Below are 25,159 nucleotides of genomic sequence, written 5' to 3' on the forward strand. Positions count from 1 at the left end.
ACGAAACATCTGCAACACAAATTCCCAGCTCGGCGAACAAAACCACGACAACGAGCACCCGAGCTACAAATCTTCTCACAAACTTTGAACTGCAACATACTATTTAACAAGTATGTTAGTCAATAATCGGGTTTATCCCTGGGTTATTCTCTACCTATTCATTGTGCAATCAGTTCAAGGCATTTCCCCTGATGGATAGATCAACTCTAACTTCAAACGGAGGGGAAATCAAGGCAGAGGAAAATTGAGATATGATTTGAGCTGCAGTGGGGGGTGGAAGGTTCTGAGGAAGTTTCGGAAGGCTGCAAATGATGAAACCACATGGAAGGGCACAGGGAGGGAATTCCAGAATGTAGGACTACATTAGTTAAAGGAAATTTTCTGAGGATGGGAGGGACAATTGATTGGAATTGCTGGTGTGGCAGCAAATGTGGAGAGAAATCAGAGTTAACGTTTTGTGTTCATTGACCCTTCCTCAGGACTGAGGAGGGTCACTCAACCTGAAATGCTAACTCTGATTTCTCTCCACTGATGCTGCCAGACATGCTGAGCTTTACAGCATCCTCAGTTTCTTTCTGTTTTACAATTTATTTGAATATGAGCTTGCTAGATTTCAACAAAATTACTTTCAATCTATTTTCATGTTAAGGTTCAAAGAGAAACATCAATCTATCCGATTAAATAAGTAAAACGAGAAGATATGCAGTCTCTATTTTGTTATGTCTTGGTCAGTATTTAATAATACCCTTAAAAGATGTGCTTATGATGTCATCACTGTCTCATAACATGTGACCTGAGGGTATAAGGTCTCAGATGGGATCACTTAAAGCATGACATGCCAAGCATGCTGCACAGTTGTGACCAAAATAGTTTAACACTGACCCAGACACTAATAAGCCTGTGAATGTAATAGTTCTATATATATTTGTGAGCTTTAATAAATGTTTAAAGTTTGGGAGAAGATTTATAGCTCGGGTGCTCGTTGTGGTTCTGTTCGCTGAGCTGGGAGTTTGTGTTGCAAACATTTCGTCCCCTTTCTAGGTGACATCCTCAGTGCTTGGGAGCCTCCTGTGAAGCGCTTCTGTGATGTTTCCTCCGGCATTTATAGTGGCTTATCTCTGCCGCTTCCGACTGTAACAAGCACATTGACCTGGACCCAATATACCGGCCACTGCAGCGGACAGCAAGAACTGACAACCAGAAGCGGCAGAGACAAGCCACTATAAATGCCGGAGGAAACATCACAGAAGCACTTCACAGAAGGCTCCCAAACACTGAGGATGTCACCTAGAAAGGGGACGAAACATTTGCAACACAAACTCCCAGTTTAATAAATGTTTGTTAGATCCTTCAATAACACATTATCATACCTAATTTCTTGTGATGCATTGCTGCATCAGGCAAAGATACTTGCTGGAGGCAAAACCCATGTTAAGGTTAGTAGTTGTGGTCACCTCTAAGGAAAAAGACTCCCAGGTAATGTGGAAGATATTTGGAAAACTAATTAAAAATCATTACAACAGTTTCAGACATAATGGAATTCAAACAATCAGCAGCATCAGCTAAGTTGAGTACAGCAACTAAACAGATCTATCGGTAGATCATTGACCAAACCGAGCTCATCTTCTTTTGATTAAAATCTAAATTCTTTCAATATACCAGGAATATCTAAATGCGTTAAAAATAAAAGAAAATCCAAAGTACCAATACAATCAAGACCAAAGGCTAAGAGTTGTACCAGTGAGTTATTTGCTTTTCTTTTTTAAAAGAAACAATAGCCCATTGTTCTAATTTTTAAATGATCTGAAAAGTTTCAATAAACTGAAGAAAGTACAGCTTTTAAAACACAAAATGCACTATTTTATTTTTACATACCTAGGCTTATCTCTGTCCAAACTTCAGTTGGTCTTTCTTCAAATCCATGTCAAAACCTTGTGTAATGCACAGTAATCTGTCCGTATTTGGAATGACTGCCACCTAGAGGCTGCAACATGCAATTACAAACCTTTGCTTTTTAAACTTTACTAGGTAAAAACACAGACTGCAGATGCTGGAAACCAGAGTCTAGATTAGAGTGGTGCTGGAAAAGCACAACAGGTCAGGCAGCATCTGAGGAACAGGAAAATCGACGTTTCGGGCAAAAATTTACATCTGTAGTTCTTAAAGTAATATTTTTAAAAGGACCAAGGCCAGTAAAGAAGCAGCAGTGAGAAATAGAGGGGTAAGGGAAAAGGAAAATTAAAGGAGAAGCAAAACAGATGAAAGAAATAAATAGCAGTACATTCTACTTCTGAGAAAAGATCAAGATATGGAAGGCTAATATTTACTTATGAACTAGGTATCTTGTGATACCATAACTTCATTACAACTGTGCAAATAAGAAAGTAGTACTATTTTTCAGATCAAATAGTAGACAATCCCAAGAAGAGAGTGATTAAAAACCTTATTTAACTTTCCAGGGACAGTCAGAAAGATCCAGAAAAAAATCTAGAAAATTTTCAAAGATCAATCCAAGGCAAGAATTAATTTCAGGATTAACAGACTCCCAGCTCATCTCATACATATAGCCTACTGAGGAATTTGTCTAAAGGTGCTGCAGCATATGGGAATAAGTATTGGTTCCAAAGAGGTTCTTCGACATAATGATTGTGTCCACACTTTTAAGAAGGATCATTTGGGCAAGAAAGAGGGTCATACCATACTATACAGTCAATCAGGCCATAGTGGCAGCTCAATGGCAAATAGATGCAGCTAATACTGCTGCTACAGTCAGAAAAGTTCACCAAACTTACAAAATCACTAACAATTGCCATTCATTGCACTAACTCATATGTTGTCTCACTTTTCTGGATATTTGTAAAGCATGTGGCACCAAGAGACATTGGAAAGCATGTGCATGAAATGTAGTTTCTAAGGCCAAGACAATACCCAGGAAAATAAGGTGACAACAAGACTGTGCAACACTACAACACTGTAGCTTGAAGAATTGTGATCCAGAACTGGTTCCAACTACTACAACACTGAAATCCACAATGGGGAAATCCTCCACATCTTGTACTCAAAATCCAACCTAGCCAATTATGCCCCATCAATCTACTTTTGATCATTAGTAAAGTGACATTAATAATATTATTAAGCAGCACTTACTTAGCAATAACCGACTCATTGATGCTTCACGAGGGCCATTTAGTTCCTAACCTCATTACAATCTCATTTCAAACTTGGACAAAAGAGCTGAACTCCAGAGGAGAGATGAGTTATTGGCCAGATCACAACCACATGTGACTAAGAATACTAGCAAAACTGGAGTCAATGGAATCCTAGAGTAGCCCTCTGCTGGTTTGGGGTATACCTAGCACAAGGGAAGATGGTTATTTGTGTTGGAAGTGAATCATCTCAGCTCCAAGCCAGTTTTGTCAGAATTCCTGAGGGCCTCATCATCTTCAACTGCTTCATCATTGACCATAATCATAAGGACAGAATTGGAGGGCGCTTGCTGATGATTGCATAATATTTAGGATGATTCCTCAGGTAGCAAAGCAATCCATGCTACGATGTAGAAGATCTGGAAAATATGGCCTGACAAGTGGAAAGTAATATTCGCATCTCGTAAGTGACAAACATTGACCACCTCCAATGAAACAGAATCTAAACATTCAATGACATTGCCAAGCTGAATCCCTCACAAACAACTCTCTGACATTGACCAGTATCACAATGTTGGTCTTTTTACAAGGTTACTATGTCCGTGAGTTCTTTTCCAGAGAGGGGATAATTGACCAGGCTCCAACTTGCCTGGGTTTGAAAGGTTTATTGGGGCTCTTTTTGTCTACCCCGAACAGATAACGCCTCCGGCCTAAGGCTTTCATATCTTAAACAAAACTGGTATAATCAAAGGGGAGTGACCAGCTCGCTGTGCAGCTAGCCTTCGTTTAGATTAGAATTTTGGATTCAGTTCAGCAGCAGTGTATGAGAAGAAAGGCTGCTGGGGCAAGTCCAGCTGGGTACACTTTCTCTTTCTCTCTCTCTAACCTCAAGCCTGTAAGCCCTGGTTTGTCTAATTTTTACTCTTTGTGCTAAGGGATGTGTTTATTGGGACTATTGCAAGTATTTTCGCAACAGCATCATTAAGTTGTGACAGGTTGTCTGGTTTTTGGATAGGATAAGTTATCCTGTGTTCTGTTTTCTGTTCTTTGTGTTTCATTCTGTAATTTTGTAAATAAATTGTTTGTTTAAAAACTGGGCAGTTGAATCAGCTAATTCAGTCCAGGAATAGCCACTATACACTAACCTAAAACAGATAGCAAAGTTACAGTCTGGGCTACCTGTTTAAAAACGTCTTGAGGGTTCGTGCCTGGTCCATAACAGATTGGGGGATCCTTGCGGGATTTAAACAGTGAGTGGTAGGTGTTAGTGTCTTTTATTTCGGGTGTGGATTTGGTTGATTTAAACAGCACTTGGACAGCAATGGCTCTTTCAGTCAGCAAGGAGATACTGGAGGTAGAGGAAGTGACTTTGGGGGTTTGACAAAAGTCAAGTAAGATCAAGCTGTGGGAATGTGTGGACAAGCCAGGGTTGAAGTTATCTCCTAATGTGAGGAAAGATGAGATGATCGCAGCAATAGCTCAGCATTTAAATTTGCTGGAAATCCTATCAGGATCTGTAAAGACAGCTGAACCTCATTTGCAAATGAAGAAGCTTCAGTTAGAAGCAGAAATGAAACAGTTTCAGTTACGATTAAAATTGGAAGAGAAAGAAAAAAATGAACGGCTTTTGCAGAAGAGAAAGAAAAACAGAGTTTGAACTTCAGAAAATGACACTTAGAAAAGAAAGTCAGCTTAAAAGATGAAGGCTGAAGGTAGGCTGGGTGAAGAGAGTGAGGGTGAGCAAGCCCCTGACAAACAACAGTGAGAAACTGTTTATGTATGTTCATGCATTCCTAGATTTGATGAGAAGCGTGTGGAAGTCTTTTTCATCTCAGTTGAAAAAATGGCTAAACAAATGCAGTGGCCACTGTCCATGTGGGTTTCATTGATCCAAACCAGACTTGCAGGTAGAGCTAGTGAGGTATTTGCATCACTATCAGAGGAGGTACCTGGGGAGCATATGAGCTTGTACCAGAAGCCTACAGATAATGTTTCAGGAATCTAAGGAGGGATCCTGGTCAAACCTATATTGAGTTTGAAAGGATCAAGCAAAGTAATTTTGATAGGTGGATAAGAGCTTTAAAAATAGAGCAAACTTACAATACTCTGAGAGAGATAATTATTTTGGAGGACTTCAAAAATTCACTGCCTGACGTAATGTGAACTCATGAAGAGCAGAGAGTTAAAATGGCAAGTTTAGCAGCTGCAGTGACTGATAATTATGCATTAGTCCATTCTGGTTTGACTTCCAGAGTCAATTTCAGTTCATGAGGGATAGAAACTGGGGCAAAGCGAAATCCTCACGTGGAAAGGGAAAGGTAGATCTTGGTGAAGATTATTAGGACCACAGGGTAATAAGGAAACCCTTGAAGGGAAAAAGAAGGTATAAAGCTCCAGTGTTTCATTGCAATAAAGTAGGCCACATGAAACCACATTTATGGTGGGCTAGGAAAAAGCCAGATGTAGGAAACAGGACAAGTCAGGAATTTTGTTTGAATGGTAACAGAATGCACAGTGGAAGCTAGAAAACTGCATTAGAGTGTACAAGCTGATCAGAGGTTGGTTAAGGAGGAAGTAACAGATCTGCTTAGAAAATATACCGGCAAAGGTAAAGTTTATTCACATAGGCCAGGAGTAGCAGGTAAAGAGGTTACAATATTACGGGACACAGGATCCTCTCACTTTGTGATGCTGAAGGATATGTACTCCTGAGAAGGTACTGCTAATGGGAATTCATGGTGAGACAAAAAGTGCTCAATTATATAAAGTGAGCCTAGAGTGTCCAGAAAAGTGCTAAAAAGAGGGAAAGAAGTTTCAGTGGACAGCGGACTGTCAGAAGGCATTTGACAGCCTGAAGACTGTTAACCAGTGCCCCGGTATTAGCCACACCTGATTACGCAAAGCCTTTCTAGGTGGCTATCAATGCAAGTGATGCGGGTGTCGGTGCTGTGCTCCTGCAGGAAAACAGAAAGATCTATCAGGTATTCCTCCAGGAAGCTGAATGTTCATCAGAAGAAATATTTGACAGTAGAAAAAGAGACTTTGAGCTTGGTGTTATCACTACAACATTTCAGTGTTTATTTTACTAGCAATGCATCTGAGATAATCGTATTCATTGATCATAACCCACTGAAATATGTGGAGAAATTTAAGGACAAAAATGCCAGACTGTTTCGATGAAGCCTGTTGTTACGACCATTCAATTTGAAAATTTTGCATGTGGCAGGTTGGGAAAACGTGAAGGCTGATGCATTATCGAGACTCAAATGAAACATGGAGGCATTCGGTGGTGGGAGAACCAGACTGAATCTGGATGTAGTTTTGCATCAATGTGTATGTGTGTTTCAGGGTACTAAACACTACTTCTGGAGTTTTGAAAAATGAAGCCATATTTGGATATTACTGGTTCATTTTCCTGAAGGGAGGAGATATCACAATGTTGCTTTTTTTTACTATTCCCATGAGTTCTTTTCCAGAGAGGGGATAATTGACCAGGCTCCAACTAGGCTGGGTTTGAAAGTTTTAATGGGGCTTTCATGTCTTTAAAAAAATTATATAATCAAAGGGGAATGACCAGCTCGTTGTGTAGCTGGCTTCGTTTAGATTAGAGTTTTGATTCAGTTCAGCAGCAGTGTGAAGGCAGGCAGCTGTTAGGAACGGTCATTCAAAGGAATAGACAGGAAGGGAAGGGGTGGGAAGGGAGGTTATTTGAAATTGGAGAACAAACCTTTTACAATCATTAACATCATATGTCCTGAAAAGGCAGGACAACACACACTAAAACTGATAATATGTTAGTGCCAAAATTTTAATACCACACATCATCCTGAAGAGTATATACACAGATTAAGTGGAACTCCTTGGTACAGTCTTTGAGAGACTGCTCCATAGCATTTAATGAGTATAATTCTCTGCATTGGCAGAATCACACTGCAGAGCCAATATGAAACTCATCTTGACTTTCTGCTAGTTTCTACCTAGTGGAAGCCAACCATCCAGCAGTGGCACGTAAGCCACTGAATGCATAAAAGCACAAACATTTGCTCAGTCACAAAGTTCTATGAGCCAATTGTAACAAGTCTAATTGGAGGAGAATGCAGGTAATCAAGTTCCATTACAACATGAGTTATATCACGAGTGAATATTTTATTTAATCAACAAAATGGTCAAACTGAAGTTTTTAAAAGTTATCCAAACTAAGAGGTTTTCACACAATTTCTTCAATAAACTCAAACATGTTTGTTATCAACAAAACATACTTAAAAGTGTCATAACTGGTTACCAACTAAGTTACCATTTATAATTAAATGATATTCCCTTAATCCCAAGCACACAAAATCATATTGGGGTGGTACCGCAGCACAGTGGTCAACACTGCTGCCTCAGCACCAGGGACCCAGGTTCAATTCCATTGTCTGGGTAACTGTCCGTGTGGAGTTTGCATGTTCTCCCCGTGTTGGATGGCTTTTTGTCAGGTGATTTGGCTTCCTCCCACAAATCAAAAAATGTGCAGGTTAGGTGGATTGTCCATGTTAAATTGTCTGTAGTATCCAGAGATGTGCAGGCTAGGCGGATTAACTAAGGAACTAACCAGGGATAAGGTGGTGTATCTGGATGGGATGCCCTTTGGAGGCTCTCCAGCTTAATAATGCCCTTCCTAAAACAGGATGACAAGAACTGGACACAACACTCCAGAAGAGGCCTCACCTATACAACCTCAACATAATATCCCAATTCGAAATTCAAAGGTCTAAAGAAGGAAGTCAAATATGCTAAATGCCTTCTTAACTACCCTATGTAAATGTGATGCAAACTTCAAAGAATTATGTACCTGAACCCCTGGTCTCTCTGTTCTACAATGCTGCCCATGGCCCTACTTTTAATTATCTAAGTCTTGTCGTTGTTTGTTTTACTAAATGTAATATGGTGCCCAGTATTTATCCAAATGAAATGGTTCAGTTATCATATCCTCTCTTTGCCTCAAAATGTGTGTAAATGTTTTTCTGCCATGAATACAAAATGTTTTTGCTTTGCAACTGCAGGCAAGCTCCTGATGAAGGGCTTTTGCCTGAAACGTCGATCCTCCTGCTCCCTGGATGCTGCCTGACCTGCTGTGGTTCTCCAGCACCACATTCTTGACTCAGATCTGCAGTCTTCACTTTCTCCTAAGCTCTGAGGAAGGTCAAATTCCAACGTGTATCTTCTCTGCAAAGACTCTACTGAACTTTCATATGAGGAGATGAGGATGAGGAGGAACGTGACGAACACCTGGAAGTACTCAGGGATACCCTCACAAGAACAGGGTACGATGCCCAACTCATCGACCGCCAGTTCTGACGTGCCACAGCCAGGAACTGTAATGACCTCCTCAGGAGACAGACACGTGCTGCAACCGACAGGGTACCCTTCGTTGTTCAGTATTTCCCAGGAGCTGAAAAACTACGCCATGTTCTTCGTGACCTGCAACACATTATCAATGAGGATGAGCACCTCACCAAGATCTTCCCCACACCTCCGCAACTTGCCTTTAAACAACCACCAAACTTCAAACAGATCATTGTTCGTAGCAAGCTGCCCGGCTTTCAGGTCAACTTCATACAAATCAGTCACGGTAGGTGCTGCAAGACGTGTCAGAGTGTGGACATAGATACCACCATTACACGTGGGGACACCTCCCACCTTGTACATGGCAGATACTCGTGTGTCTCAGCCAACGTTGTCTATCTTGTACGTTGCAGGCAAGGATGCGCCGAGGCATGGTACATTGGGAAAACCGAGCAAAGGCTATGACAACGGATGAATGGGCACCGCACAACAATCAACAGACAGGAGTGTTCCTCCCAGTTGGGGAACACTTCAATGGTCCAGGACATTCAGCCTCGGACCTTCGGGTGACCATCCTCCAAGGAGGACTTCGGGACAGGCAGCAGCGAAAAGTGGCCGAGCAGAGGCTGATAGCTAAGTTCAGTACCCATAGGGAGGGCCTCAACCAGGACCTTGGGTTCATGTCACATTACAGGTGACCACCATTGCACTATATATACACACACACACGCGCACACATACACTCACTCTCTCTCACACACACACACACACACACACAGAGGCACTCCTATACACACATATACACAGATGTACACACAGACACCCACAAACACTCCCACATGCATCCCCTCACAGACTTAAGACTCTCTACACTCACTGCACACATACACTTTCTCAAACTCACAGTCCCCAACACACACACAAAGACCCACATGCACACATATATTTTGTGGGTGAATTTGTACTTGCAGCGTTACATTGTACTTTGCTCAAAAACTGCATGCATTCACGTAAACTCTGTTATCTCACTTTTTAGATTAGAATCAATCTAAACACCATGGCATAGACAGAGAACACAGGGGGCTATCACCATTGTTAACAGCTAACCTGAGAAAAAGGTTTTGCGATTTACACATGAAAGTGAAACTATATGGTATTCAAACAGATGAAAGACTTAACAATCAACTTCTCAATGTATAATTTCAGTTACATCACACTGTAAATTTTTGCTATAAATTCTGCGTGTTAGGATTGAGCCCTCCACTACCACCTGATGAAGGAGCAGCGCCCTGAAAGCTGGTGTGCTTCCAATTAAACGTCAGACTATAACCTGGTGTGTGATTTTTGACTTTGTACACCTCAGTCTAACACCGGCATCTCCGAATCAGAACTTTCATATGTACTTAAAGATGCTTTTGTGAATAAAGTATGCTTTTGCAATGCAAAAAAACAGAAGTATTTAACTGGTTGCAAAAAAAATCCTGCAGCGCTTAAATGACCCGCAGCCCCTCCAGCCTGTTTTGCCATTTAATAGGACCGTGCCCAATCGGACATTGCGCACATTCACTTTCTTGCTGTTTCCCCTCCAATGTAACCCAAGGGCTCTGCCTCCACAGCTGTCTCCCTGCAGGTACACTCACACTCATCCTCCCACTTAGTCATTGCTGGGGAACGCCGGCCCGCGGCCCGCAGCACGCGCCAGCGCCCTCACTGCGCCGGAAGGCAACGGCCAACCGACGCAAGGCGCACGCGCACCACCCGTTGGCGCCCTCGGCTGGTTCGAATGGCGGGCGCGCGCGCGGGAGGCGCGAGGCGGCGGGTGGTGACGTCAGGACGGACGGCCCCCCCTCGCGTCGGGGGTTGCCTCCTGCGCATGCGCGCAGGCTTGTCCGTCAAGTGTCTGGCCCGGGGTTTTCTGTCCCGTTCTCTCCATCTCTCCTCGTATGTTCCCCCATCCCTCCATCGGGAATTATTAATGTTTTTCTTCCTGTTTCTTCCTCATGAGCGCTCTTTTGTTCCTGTTTGTACTATAATTTTACATAAACACGGGGGGAGGGAAGAGAAGCTCTCCATCTCTTCTCAGCCAACTGCTTCCCTCCCCTTTAAACGAGGATGTATTCCGCAGGCGAACCCGGTAAGTTATTGTTTCACTTTTTTTTATTGTTTAAAACGTTTTTCATGTTTTGAAGCGGCGTATTACCAAGGTCTGAGGAGTTTGATGTTGCTCGCGGCCACCCTTTGGTTCTGTCTGCATTCAGGCCTCATCCAAGCCTGGGACTCGGGTACGAGCAATGCCCCGGGTTGAAGTTGAAAGGGCGACTTTCTTGCTGTAATCTGGGTCGAGTTATAGCTGCCAGCTTTGCTGTGCAGTGGGTTCACCTCGCGTTTGGAAAGTTTCTGTCTTTAGTTCTCTTCCCCTCCACCTTCCACGCCCCCCCATGAATTTAAATGTAATCATAAAGGTGGTGCTTTGCTCTTTTCATAAATATAGTAAATGAGGACTGTGTGGGCTTAACACGGTTCCTGTGGTTCAGCTTCGAATGGGCATAATGTCTATTTTAACTAGCAACATTCAAGATCTGAGGAGACAGAGCAATTGTTCGCCATTCACAGTTAAACTAAAGTAAACTAGATTGAATGGCTTGACAAAGTTAGCAAGTGAAAGATAACATACGAAAAAGGGTTAGTGTGTGTGAGAGAGAAAGGAGTGTTGTACTAGAATTGGATATCTACTGTGCTTTTCAGCTTAATGCATGGCAAACGAAAACGTCACTTTTGTTTAAAAGAAGGAAATGTGCATTATTAAATACATAAGATCAAGTGTGGACTTTATCTTAGGTGAAAGTGAGCACTGCAGATGCTACATTCTAGATTAGACTGGTGCTGGAAAAGCACAGCAGGTCAGGCAGCATCCGAGGAGCAGGAGAGCCAACGTATTGGGCAAAAGCCCTTCATCAGGAATCAGGACTTTATTCTAGAGTGGTCTATGACTCTCTTTGTTTTTTGATTTTGTTTACTGTTTTCGAAATCCTACAGGATCACTGGTGAATTTGACCATCTGTGGACTTTATGAAAGAATTATCCACTTACCCTTATACCCTGTCAAGTTTTAATTAAAGTGTTTATCCACTTTCCTTTCTCAATGTAATTATGCATAATCTGCTTATATCAACTGCATAAGGTATCTTAAATCCATGGCCATTACTTATTGACTCTCAACACTTGAAATAGTTTACTTTTATTTACCCCTTAAAATGGTGTAAATTTAAGAACCTAGTCAATACTCTAACATTAGTGCTTGTGGAAATCGTTAAGTACTGTCCCTTCATATATAAACACTTGTTATCCTCTTAGTAAATCTGACACTTAAAAATATATAAGATATAAGGGTTCATGGATTTGGAGGTGATGTATTGGCATAGATTGGTCAAGTTGACCTAGATTGGTTTGTAGAATCTCAATAAGAGGCCATTTGGCCCATCTTGTATGCAATGGATCTTCAAATGAGCATCATGACTGTCGTTCACTTACCTTTTCTCCATACCCCTGCATATTGTATCTATTTAAATAATCATCTAATGTCTTCTTGAATACCTCACTAAACTTGTCTCCACCACACTTCCAGGCAGTATATTCTGACTGATCCACTTGCATGAATGTTTTTTTCTCACATCACAGTTTCTTATCTTGCAATTCACCCTGAATCAGTGGCCTTGTGTTCTTGATTCTTTTGAGTGGACTAACTTCTCCCTTTCTATACTATTCAACACCCCTCATGATTTTGAAAACTGTGACCGCTTAGCTTTATTCCCTCCAAGGGGAACATTCCCAATCTATCCTTGTAACCGAAGTCTCATTCTTAAAGCCATTCTTGTAAATTTCTTGTCCGCTTCCTCCAATGTGGCACCCGGAACTTACTGCAGCTGAGGTCTTTGAGTGTCCGTTATAAATTCAGCATCACCCTACTTTTGTACTCTATGGCCCTAGTATAAAGCTCACGATACTGTATGCTTTATTAATGCTCTCTCCACCTGACCTGCCAACTTTAATTATCTGCCTACATAAAAACCAGGTCCCTCTGCTCATCCTTTAGAGTTATCCCCATTGTGTAACTATGTCCTTCTTATCAAAATGCATCACTCACCAATTCGCCCATTCCAAGAATATGTCTGATTTCTCACAGTTCCTCTCAGTTTAGAATGCTTCCAAATTTTGTATCATACACAAGTTTTAAATTATTCCCAGTACATCAAGGTCTAGATCATTAATACATATCAGGAAAAGCACGGGTCCCAATATTGAATCCAGGCAACTGCACTACAAGCTTTTCTTCCAGAAGATATTCATTGACTATTGCTATTTATTTTCTATTACTCAGCAACTTTTTAAAATCAATAACAGACTGTAAGCTGAGAGTAGGGGTAAATGGGCGTTTCCACTAGTCGTAGACCGTAAGCAAGGATCAGTGCTGGAGTTTTGGCTATTTCCAATACATACTTGGATGACAAGGCTGGGAGTAATGTACCAAGGTTGTATCATCTGTCAAAGGTAGGTGTGAATGCAAGCTGTGAGGCAGATTTGGAATAAAGTAAAATCAACACGTTAATGAAGTGAGCAAAAAAGTGGCAGATGGGGTGTATTGTGGACTGGGCACTATCCAGTTATCTGAAAACAGTCTTCCTGGCCAGGTACTATTTTCTCAAACCTTGAATGGCCAGTATTCCAAAGGAGGAAAACAATGAATCAGAAGTACTGTGAAGTCCTCCTTGAAGTGTGGCAGCATTGATATTCATGGTGGGGACCACTTCGCTATCGGGAGACAGTGAGGTCTGTAGAAGCTGGAGATCAGCATTGTGTGTGTTGCTGGAAAAGCACAGCAGGTCAGGCAGCATCTGAGGAGCAGGAAAATCGATGTTTCGGGCTGGAGCCCTTCATCAGGAAGCTTCAAGATCAGTCTTACAAAATGATGCCAGCTGCTCCATTAAGCTTTGAGTCCAAAATTGAATTGAATTTATTGTCACATGTACTGAAGCATAGTGAAAAGCTTTGTCTTGCGAGCAATATAGGCAGATTGCATAGTTAAGTAGCATAATAGTAAATAATAGGTAAGCAGCAGCAAAAACAAAATCACAGGTACAGGCAAATATTAAGAGTTTGAGAGTCTATTCAGCATTCTAACAGTAAGGAAGAAACTGTTACGAAACCGGCTGGTGTGTGTGTTCAGGCTTCTATATCTTCTCCCTGATGGTAGAGGTTGTATAAAAACATTGCCAGGGTGGGATGGATCTTTAAGAATTCTGGCAGTCTTTCATTAACAGCGGGCCTGGTAAATGGATTCTATAGGTGGGAGGTTGGCCTTTGTGATTGTCCGGGCCAAGTTCACCACTCGCTGTAACTGTCTCCGTTCTTGAATGATACAGTTGTCATACCAGGTAGTGATACGTGCAGCCAGAAGCCTTAAAGATGTAGCAGAGCAGTTGCAAAGAATGTGAATGGAATCAATTCCTGTACTCTGGATTCCACTACCTCTTGGGACATCCTGTTGCATGTTGTTAGAGATCCACAGGTAAACAATCAGCCTGTTCAGTAACATGAAGATCTGCAGCAGAAACTCATAACTCTGATCAGATGACATCCTCAAATTGAAGGACAGTTGTCTGTGATGATGTTATCATGAAGTGAGCTTATTTACTTGATCATAAGAATAGAAAATAAATTCTTTACCAATAGGTGTGAAACTTGAGAATTGATATTCTGAGAGACGTACGTGTACCCATGCAAGGAACACAACTTAGAATGCAGGACAACAAGCAATTCGGAAAATAAATGGTATGTAGACTTGTACTGAAAGGGGACTGGACATAGGAATAAAGAGCCCTTGTTACAGTTGAACAGGGTTTTGATGAGAACATGTCTGAAATATTGGGGCTAGTTTGTTTTCCATATATAAGAAAGGATTGACTTGCATTGGAGGCAGTACAGTGGATATTCACTAGGTTGGTTCCTGAGGTGAGTGCATTCTACTTTTGAGCGGCTGAGTAAATTGGAACCTGTGTTCTCTGAAATTTAGAATGTTAGATTTGATTGAAACATAAGATTTTTAAGGGGCTTGATTAGGATGGGCAATGAGGGATTGCTTCCCCCAGTTGTGAAATCTTGAACATGGGTCACAGTCTCAAAATAGGACCATTATCTAGCACTGAGACGAGAAATTTCCTCATTTAGCAATTGAGAGTCTTTGGAATTCATACTCCAGAGGGATGTAGGTGTATCATGGTTGAATATATTTAATACAAGAGGTGGACAATTATTTGATGCTGCAGGGAATTGTGTTATGAGAGTGGGCAGGAAAGTGAAATTGAAACCTAAGGTCAACATGCACATGTTGAATGATAGATCAGGCTTGACAAGCTTTCTCCTCCTATGTTTTGTCATGTTCTTATCCCTAAGTGGCTGTGGCAGCTTTACAGCTTTGGGCAGCTCACTTGAGAAAAAGTAAATACAGTAGTCCCCTTATACCCATGAGGGATACGTTCCAAGACCTACCATGGAAGTCCAAAACCGGGGATCGGAGTGAACCCATTCATTTAAATGGGAAATTTACCTTCCTGGCAGCCCCCTGGTTCCAGGTTCTGGAAGGTTCCCTAAGGGCTGCGGTAAAACGCGGGTAACTGAATCTGCAGAAAACACTTCCGCGGATACGGCAGTCGCCCTGTACATCTTTCTAACTAGCTTCATTTCTATAGGTTTAGCATTTTCTGCTTGCTTTTGTAGTTTACCATCATTTTTAAATCCTAGGATTTTACATACTGCTTGCTAAGAGATTTCTAAGCTGGCTGTTTTAGGGGTGCAGATGAGTATGTCTTTAAATTTCTGTTCTTTAAAAGTGTTAGTATTAGTTTTTTTTTCTTTCCTTGTTCTTTGACAATGCATCCCTGCAAGTTCTCTGCAATAAAAATTTTATCAATCAGCTATCTTTTACTTCTTCTCTTCCTTGAAATTGATCAAAATTAAACATGTCTATTTTCAATAGTCATAAATTGAGATTGCAGTCCTCACTTTCTCCCATAAATTGAGATTGTGCTTACCATATCCATCTTCAAGTTGTATGCTGCATATGACAGAGAACTTGCATTTGTAAAACACTTTTTCCAAAGATTCAATGTCCTGTAAGTATCACAGTCATAAACTATCTTTAGAATACTGTAACTACTGTTAGGAACATCCTGTCCTGTTTTCCCATCATCCTAGTACTCATTGACTCCTGGTCCACCAGTATGATGATTTTAAAACGTCACCCCAAGTTTAAATCTTGGAGCTTTATTTCTGCATTTAGATTAGATTAGATTTACAGTGTGGAAACAGGCCCTTACGGCCCAACAAGTCCACACCGACCCGCCGAAGCGCAACCCACCCATACCCCTACACATACCCCTTACCTAACACTACGGGCAATTTAGCATGGCCGATTCACCTGACCGGCACATCTTTGGACGGTGGGAGGAAACCGGAGCACCCGGAGGAAACCCACGCAGACACGGGGAGAACGTGCAAACTCCACACAGTCAGTCGCCTGAGGCGGGATTTGAACCCAGGTCCCTGGCGCTGTGAGGCAGCAGTGCTAACCACTGTGCCACCGTGCCGCCCCTCAATTCTCCAGTCCTCAACACTCTGACCTTTTTCCTATCTCCAACCTCGTTTAGAAACTCCCACTTTCTTTGCCCCTTAATTGCCTACTTTTCTTCCTGCTGTCTAAGTCTGAATGTTCTGATTCCCCTTCACAAACTGCTTTGTCTCTCCCCTTCAATTAAAATTCTGCTTAAAACTTACCCCTTTGATTATGTATATATTCTTAAATATCATTCCTTGGTTCGAGGTACATTTTCTTTGATTATTATCCTTGTTGCTCACTGGAATGTTTAATAAACAATTAAAAATTTAATTATGTTTTAATTAAGACACTTGATGAACTTAGGTGATGTCCAATGCAGCATCCATTTTATGAACTGGAAGACACTGCTGTTTACATCCCACTCACAAGAAGCACTTCCACTTTCAAGCCAGCTGCCTTCGCAATGTTAAGTTTCCTTTACCTTAACTTTGCCAGGCCTCCAATTGAAGGCTTTGTGAGCCTTTATACATACAGTACAGTACCCAATGATTCTGTTGCCATTTCAGAGAGCTAAAATTTGTCAGTTTTTTCCCACTTATGATGTGGGCATTGCTGGCAGGGCCAGCAGTTATGGTTCATTAGCAAGTTTGAGAAGATTTGTAGCTCAGGTTGAAGTTCTGGCTTTAGATTTGCTTGCTGAGCTGGAAGATTTATTTTCAAACGTTTTGTCACCATACTTGGTAACATTTGCAGTGAGCTCCGGACGAAGCACTGCTGTGTTTCCTGCTTTCTATTTATATGTTTGGCTTTCCTTGGGGTGGTGTTGTCATTTCCTGTTCTTTTTCTCAGGGGGTGGTAAATGGGGTCCAAGTCAATATGTTTGTTGATACTCTCCCCTACATCAAAGACATCTCAGAAATGACTGCCAGACTACTCAGGCCCCTTGGCATCATGGTAGTCCACAAACCTACCAACACACTAAAACAGTAGCTAATGAACTTTAAAGACCATATACAGACAACAGGCAAAACTAATCTCATTTACAAAATACCGTGCAAGAACTGTAACAAACACTACATTGGACAAACAGGCAAAAAACTAGCCACCAAGATACATGAACATCAACTAGCCACAAAACAACATGACCCTCTCTCACTAGTATCCTTACATACAGATAAGGAAGGACACCAATTCGACTGGGACAACTCATCCATCCTGGGATAAGCCAAACAGAGACATTCATGAGAATTCTTAGAAGCATGACATTCCAACCGGAACTCCATCAACAAACATGTTGACTTGGACCCTATTTACCACTCCCTGCGAAAAAGAACAGGAAATGACATCACCACAGGAAATCACCAACCCAAGGAAAGCCAAACATATAAATAGAAAGTAGGAAACACCAGCAGTGCTTCGTCCGAAGGCTCAATTGAAGATGTTAACTAGTATGTTTGAAAATGAACCTTCCAGCTCAGCGAGCAAACCTACCTTCAGAAATATTGTTAGTCCCTAGTTACCCTTGGGAAGGTAATGATGAGCCATTGCAGTCCATGTGCTATAGGTAGACTCACAATATTAGGGACAGACATCCAGGATTTGACCCAGTGACAGTGAAGGAATGGTGAGACATTTCCATGTCGGGAATTTGAGTGGCTTGAAGGGGAACTTGTTGGTGGTTGTGGGTTTATGAGATACTGTCTTGAGATCTTTGAATTTCTGTAGAGTATCTTGTAGATAGTACACATTGCTGCTACTGAGTGTGGATGTGGTGCCAATCAAGTGGGCTGCTTTGACCTGGATGGTGTCAAGCTTCCTGAGTGGTGTTGGAATTACACTTGTTCAGGAAAGTGGGGAATATTCCTGACTTATTCCTTGTAAATAGTGGTCAGGCTTTGGGGAGTCAGGAGGTGAGTTACTTAGTGCAATATTCCTAGCTTCTGGCCTGATCTTGCAGCCACTGAATATTTATATGGTGAGTCCAGTTCAATTTTTGATCAATGGTAACCCTTCATAGTGGATTCAGTGATGGTTACGCGATTGAATTTCGAGGAGCAATGGGTAGATTGTCTCTTACTGGATATTATTATCACCTGGTATTTGTATGATATGAACAAACATTACTTGAGACTTTCCAGATCGTGCTGCACTTGAACATAACTATTTCACTGTTTGAGGAGTTATGAATGGTGCTGAGCATTGTGCAGTCATTGGTGAATATCCCCACTTCTGACGTTATGATGGCGGGAAGGTCACTGATAAAGCAGCTGAATATGGTTATGCCTAGGCAATATCCTTAGGAATTCTTGCAGAGATGTCCTGGAGCTGTGATGACCAACCTCCACAACTATCAACCATGTGCTAGATATGACTCCAACCAGCTGAGAGTAAGGAATATGCTCTCTCATCTTAATTAACCATGCACTTCTAAGAGTCAGAGTTGGCCACTGGAAACTCAGTACCTTGTATCTATATTGGATTGACTGATCTGTAGATAATTGCTCTATCCTTGGCTTTTTATTTGAACAGTGCTGTTGGATCATTTGCCCTCTGGTCATGATAATGCTGACACATTGAAGATTATTTGAAAGTTTATCATTAGGGCTTCTGCTCTTTCACTTCTCTTGGCATTCTCGGATGCAGACATCAACTTTTGCCTTTTCCATGTTTGAGTTTGTGTTGTTTGTAATTTTTTTTCATTATTCATCACCTTGCCTGTTGTATCTTTTCATTTCCATACTTAGTTTTCGTTTTAAAAAGGCAAAGCTATTCAATGGTGTCTGCTCCCACCTTTTAACAAGGTTTAATCAATTAAATTTGAGTCAATGTAAGACTAACATATTTTGGATCTTTAACAAAGTGTTGATACATTCAGTAGCTGATGAAACTTTATTCTAGCCTGGAGGATTGATTCTCTATGGTGGAATTTAAAGTATGAAAGAAGAATGACTTGTTTGACAGTGGATTGTTTGTCATACTTGCTTTGGTCTAAGTCCATTTGTGTCGATAGAAAATGGTTGAGTCCGTCCTCCAATTGTGGCTCTCCTGTCACAACCACAAATGTGCGATAGAATTAAGAAAATGCCCTTTACATAAGTAAGATTAGAAGGAATATGTACAAAACAGCCCAATCCCTTGTTTTATAAAACTCTGATAAACCATATATGAATGATTGAGAATTTAACAACCTCAACCTGATCGTACATGATTTACGAACTTTAAAGCAAAATGCAGAGTGCAGTAGTTTCTGAAAATTTGGGAAACCTAGATTTTGCAAAGTATTGTGAATGTGTACTGTTCATAATTGTGCACTCTTTTTATAATTTTATGATTGCAGTGAATATAGTTTTTTGAATCTGTCTGGATATGTTGAGAGACATTTGATTGTCTCTGATCGTGTTTTTGGGATCCTTGAGGGGGAGCAGCCCCAAGTCGCCGTCCACATAGGCACCAACAACCTAGGTAGGAAGAAAGGTGTGGATCTAAGACAGAAATTCAGGGAGCAAGAGTGGAAGCTTAGGGCTAGAACAAGCAGGATTGTTATCTCTGATTCCTTGCCTGTGCCACGTGCTAGTGAAGCAAAAAACTGGGAGACTGCAGAGCTGAGTACGTGCATGCAGGGATGGTGCAGGAGGGAGGGTTTTGGGTTTTGGGTTATTGCATAATTGGAGCTCTTTCTGGAAAGGTGGGAGCTCTCTAAACAGGAGGTCTTCACCTGAACCAGACGGTTAGTAATATCCTTGGGGGGGAAATTTGCGAATGCTCTTTGGGAGGTTTAAACTAATGCAGCAGGGGCGGGTGGGAACCTGAATTGTAGTTCCAGTGTACAGGTTGAGGGTTGTGAGGTCAGGGATAGGTTTACAAGGTCGCAAGAGGGTACCAGCAATCAGGATATTGGTTTGAAATGTGTGTACTTCAATGCCAGGCGCATCTGGAATAAGGTGGGTGAACTTGCAGCATGGGTTGGTACCTGGGATTTCAATGTTGTGGTCATTTCAGAGGAGGGACAGGAATGGTTGTTGCAGATTTAAATGTTTCAGCAAGAAAACAAATGATGGTTAAAGGTGGGGTGTGGCATTGTTAGTCAAGGGTAGTATTACAGCAGCTGAGATAATGTTTGAGGACTCATCCACTGAGGTAGTTTGGGCTGAGGTTAGATACAGGAAAGAAGATGTCACCCTGTTGGGACTTTTCTATAGACCTCTGACTTGTCCCAGAGATGTAGAGGAAAGGATTGGATTCCCTACAGTATGGATACAGGCCCTTCAGCCCAACAAGTCCACACTGACCCTCCAAAAGTGTAATCCACCCAGACCCATTCCCCTACCCTATATTTAGCCCGACTAACTCACCTAACATTATGGGCAATTTAGCATGGTCAATTTCAGCTAACCTGCACGTCTTTGGATTGTGGGAGGAAACCAGAGCACCTGGAGGAAACCTATGCAGATATAGGGAGAATGTAAAAATTCCACACAGTCACCCAAGGTGGGACTCAAACCCAGTTCCCTGGCGCTGTGAGGCAGCAGTGCTAACCACTGAGTCATCGTGCCATTCCCTGCAGTTTCCTTCTTCACCCTGTGCATCCTAAATCTTGCCTATTCGCATCATAATTGCCTTTCCCCAAAGATGATTCTCACTAGCACCAAGAATAACAAACAGGATAGTTGTTATGGGGGACTTCAACTTCCCCAATATTGACTGGGAATGCTATAGTTCAAGCAGTTTAGGTGTGTCGGTTTTTGTTCAATGTGTGGAGGAGGGTTTTCTGACACAGTATTGTAGACAGGTCAACAAGGGGCAATGCCGTATTGGATTTGGTACTGGGGAATGAGCATGGCCAGGTGTTGGACTTGGAGGTGGATGACACTTTGATGATAGTGACCATAATTCAGTTATGTTTACAATAGCAATTGGCAGAGATAGGTATATACCTCAGGGAAAGAGGTATAACTGGGGGAAATTATGTGATTAGGCAAGATTTAGGATGCATAGGATGGGGAAATAAACTGCAGGGAATGGACAGGCTTGAAATGTGAAGCTTATTCAAGGAACAGCTACTGTATTTAACTAGCAGGCAGGGAGATAGTTGTCGAGAGAGAGTGTCATGGTTTACTAAAGAAGTTGAAGCTCTTGTCAAGAGGAGGAAGAAGACTTTTATGAAGATGAGGTATGAAGGCTCAGTTAGAGGACTTGAGAGTTATAAGTTAACCAGAAAAAATCTAAAGGAAAGGCTAAGAAGAGCCAGGAGGGGACATGAAAAAGTGTTGACGATTAATAGCAAGGAAAATTTTTAGGCCTTCTATAGGTATATCTGGAATAAAAGAATGACTGGAGTAAGATTAGAACCAATCAGAGATAGTAGTGGAAAGTCGTATGTGGAATCTGAGGACATAGGGGAAGTGCTTAATGAATACTTTGTCCTTTTCAAATGTTGATGAGAATACAGAGATCCGGGCTACAAGGTTAGATGGAATTAAGGTTTACAAAGAGGAGGTTTAGCAATTTTGGAAGATCTAAAATAGAAATGACCCCGAGCCGGATGGGATTTATCCTCAGATTCTTTGGGGAAACCAGGGAAGAGATTGCAGAGCCTTTGGCTTCAATCTTTGTCATCGTTGTCAGCAGAAGTAGTGCCAGAAGACTGGAGGATAGCAAATGTTGTTCTGTTGTTTAAGAAGGGAAGTCGGGACAGCCCTGGTAATTGTAGGTAAGTGAGTCTTAGTTCGGTGTGGGTAAGGTGTTGGGAAAGGTTATAAGAGGGAGGATTTATAATCAGGGATAGTCAACATGGTTTTGTGAAGGGTAGATCGTGCCTCACTAATCTTATTGAGTTCTTTGAGAAGGTGACAGAACAGGTGAATGAAGGTGGTTTTTGTGGTGTGTATGGACTTCAGTAAGTGTTTGATAAGGTTCCACATGGTAGTCTATTGCACAAAATACGGAATTTAGGGATGGAAGGTAATTTAGCGGTTTGGATCAGAATTGGCTGGGTGAAAGAAGACAGAGGGTGGTGGTTGATGGGAAATGTTCATCCTGGAGCTCAGTTACCAGTAGTGTGCCACAAGGATCTGTTTTGGGGCCACTGCTGTTTGTCATTTTTATAAATGATCTGGAGGTGAGTGTAGAAGGATGGGTTAGTAAATTTGCAGATGACACTAAGTTGGGAAGAGTTGTGAATGGGATGTTGTGGGTTACAGAGGGACATAGATAAGATGCAGAGCTGGGCTGAGAAGTGGCAAAGGGAGTTTAATGCAGAAAAGTGAGAAGTACTTCACTTCAGAAGAAGTAACAGGATTGCAGAGTACTGGGCTAACGGTAAAATTCTTAGCAGTGTGGATGACCAGAAAGATCTTGGTGTCCCGCTGCATAAATTCCTGAAAGTTACCACCCAGGTTGATAGGTTATTAAGAAGGCATATGGTGTGTTGGCACTTATTGGTAGGGGGATTGAGTTTCGGAGCCACAAGGTCATGCATCATCTGTACAAGACACTGATAAGGTCCCACCTGGAGTACTGCAAACAGTTCTGGTAACCGCATTATGGGAAGGATGTGGAAGCTTCGGAAAGGGTTCAGAAGAGATTTACTCAGATATTGCCTGGTATGGAAGGAAGGTCTTGCAAGCAAAGGCTGAGGGAACAGAGGCTATTTTCATTTGAGAGAAGAAGGTTGAGAGGTGACTTAAAAATGTATAAGATAATCAGAGGGTTAGATAGGTTGAACAGTGTCCCTTGTGCCTTTTTCTTGAATGGTAAAGGCTAATGTAAGGGGACATAGCTTCAAATTGAGGGGGTAATAGATTTAAGGCGGATATTAGGGGTTTTGAGTTTTGTTCACTCAGTAGTAGGGATGTAGAATGGCCTGTTTAAAACAGTAGTAGACTTGCTGAAGTTAAGGGTATTTAAATGGGCATTGAACATACATATGGATAATAATGGAACAGTGTAGGTTAGTTGGGCATCAGATTATTTTCACAGGTCGGTGCAACATCGAGGGCTGAAGGGCCTGTACTGCACTGTAACATTGTGTTCTATTTCCAGCATTTGAACCTCGCTGTTCTTATTGTCCTGTTTTCCCCCCTTCAGTTGAAGCAAAACTTTCAGAGACATAGTATCGGTTTACCTCCATCATCTTTATTCCAGGCACTGTGGGAGATAGAGCAGTTGCTCATGGGCACAGAGACAAGTTCTCTGTCACCCCTCTCAAACTGCAGATTCTTAATGAGTTATTTAGTCATTTTACAGAGAGGAGCATCCAGATAAGGCAACATACATATTCATTAGGTGACCATTATAATCAGCGTGTGTCAATAGTAGAGATTAAGCCATCAGCTGTTACACAATGAATAACTGGTTTCACATAATGAATACTTTTCACCTTGTTAAACTGACCTTACATACTGAATGCTTCTAATATTGTTAAATAGCTCTACATAATGAATGTTTTTCTACTTTGTTAACTGATTACCCTTGCCTGTGGCACCCAATTGAATGCAAGTTCTTATCTGATCTGAGTCATGCTCAGTTGAACCTCATTTTCTCAAAACTTAACTCTTTTACCCTACCTGCTCATACCCTATACACATTCTCATTCTGGCCAAGAGACAGGGACAGTACCACTGTGCCGCAAGATCCTGCTTGATTTATTTGCATTGTAGTCTCAGTGCAGTGCATGCAATTGCATTTTTTTCACTCAGTCATCTGTGCCGTACATTAACCAGGATCTCAACTACCAAAGAGAGCATCCTTTCCATAAGAATTTATCCTTGTGCAATCGACTGGTCCTAGTCATGTTTGTACGAGATGCTATGACCCATATATTTAATCTAACCTTGAATGCTGATATTAGTTCTGTAGTTGGTAGTTAAAGCAGAAATTCTCTCTTTACTTCATTTTTTTTCTAAAGAGGTTGTCTTGTTATAAGTATTTCCTAATCAACTTGTTTGAATATATTATGATGCACATCTGGAGCAGATGGGCCTTGAACCCAGGTCTTCTGTCCCAGAGGCAGGAACACTGCCGTTGTGCCACAAAAGCCACAGGAAATGTTGTCCATTTTTATTGTTTTTTTCCTTGAATCCAGATGTGCTCTTACACACTGAAGTTTTTTTCCCCATCACCAAATCACCTGAGGTATTTTTCACCTATTAACCACAACTGTAAATTGTCTATTTCTCTCTTGATTAATTTATATGCAAAACCTGTTAGAGGCAAAAGCAGTTGTCCTTGCTCCCTACGGAAAATGAGACTCTTGAGGGTCATAATTGATAAATTGAGGCCATCGTGATTATGGGTAAAAAATGAGGTCTGCAGATGCTGGAGATCACAGCTGAAAATGTGTTGCTGGTTAAAGCACAGCAGGTCAGGCAGCATCCAAGGAATAGGAAATTCGACGTTTCGGGCATAAGCCCTTCATCAGGAATGAGGAGAGTGTGCCAAGCAGGCTAAGATAAAAGGTAGGGGGGAGGGGCGATGGAGATGTGATAGGTGGAAGGAGGTCAAGGTGAGGGTGATAGGCCGGAGTGGGGTGGGGGCGGAGAGGTCAGGAAGAAGATTGCAGGTTAGGAGGGCGGTGCTGAGTTGAGGGAACCGACTGAGACAAGGTGGGGGGAGGGGAAATGAGGAAACTGGAGAAATCTGAGTTCATTCCTTGTGGTTGGAGGGTTCCCAGGCGGAAGATGAGGCGCTCCTCCTCCAGCCGTCGGTGGAGGAGTCCAAGGACCTGCATGTCCTCGGTGGAGTGGGAGGGAGAGTTAAAGTGTTGAGCCACGGGGTGGTTGGGTTGGTTGGTCCGGGCGTCCCAGAGGTGTTCTCTGAAGCGTTCCGCAAGTAAGCGGCCCGTCTCCTCAATATAGAGGAGGCCACATCGGGTGCAGCGGATGCAATAGATGATGTGTGTGGAGGTACAGGTGAACTTGTGGCGGATATGGAAGGATCCCTTGGAGCCTTGGAGGGAAGTGAGGGAGGAGGTGTGGGCGCAAGTTTTACATTTCCTGCGGTTGCAGGGGAAGGTGCCGGGAGTGGAGGTTGGGTCGGTGGGGGGTGTGGATCTGACAAGGGAGTCACGAAGGGAGTG

At 42.0% G+C, this 25,159-nt stretch overlaps 1 protein-coding gene across 1 annotated transcript in view; it reads left to right on the forward strand.

The window, feature by feature from the left end:
* Nucleotides 1-10,360: 10,360 nt before the first annotated feature.
* LOC132815084 (protein argonaute-2) overlaps nt 10,361-25,159 on the forward strand; it is a 100,206-nt gene continuing 85,407 nt past the window's right edge. The window contains exon 1 of the mRNA XM_060823823.1: nt 10,361-10,605. Within this exon, the coding sequence (XP_060679806.1) occupies nt 10,584-10,605 (22 nt within the window). The 5' untranslated portion in view covers nt 10,361-10,583. The remainder of the gene's footprint in view (nt 10,606-25,159) is intronic.

This window comes from Hemiscyllium ocellatum, chromosome 4 (genome assembly GCF_020745735.1).
Source record: "Hemiscyllium ocellatum isolate sHemOce1 chromosome 4, sHemOce1.pat.X.cur, whole genome shotgun sequence".
NCBI classification, from domain to species: Eukaryota; Metazoa; Chordata; class Chondrichthyes; order Orectolobiformes; family Hemiscylliidae; genus Hemiscyllium; species Hemiscyllium ocellatum.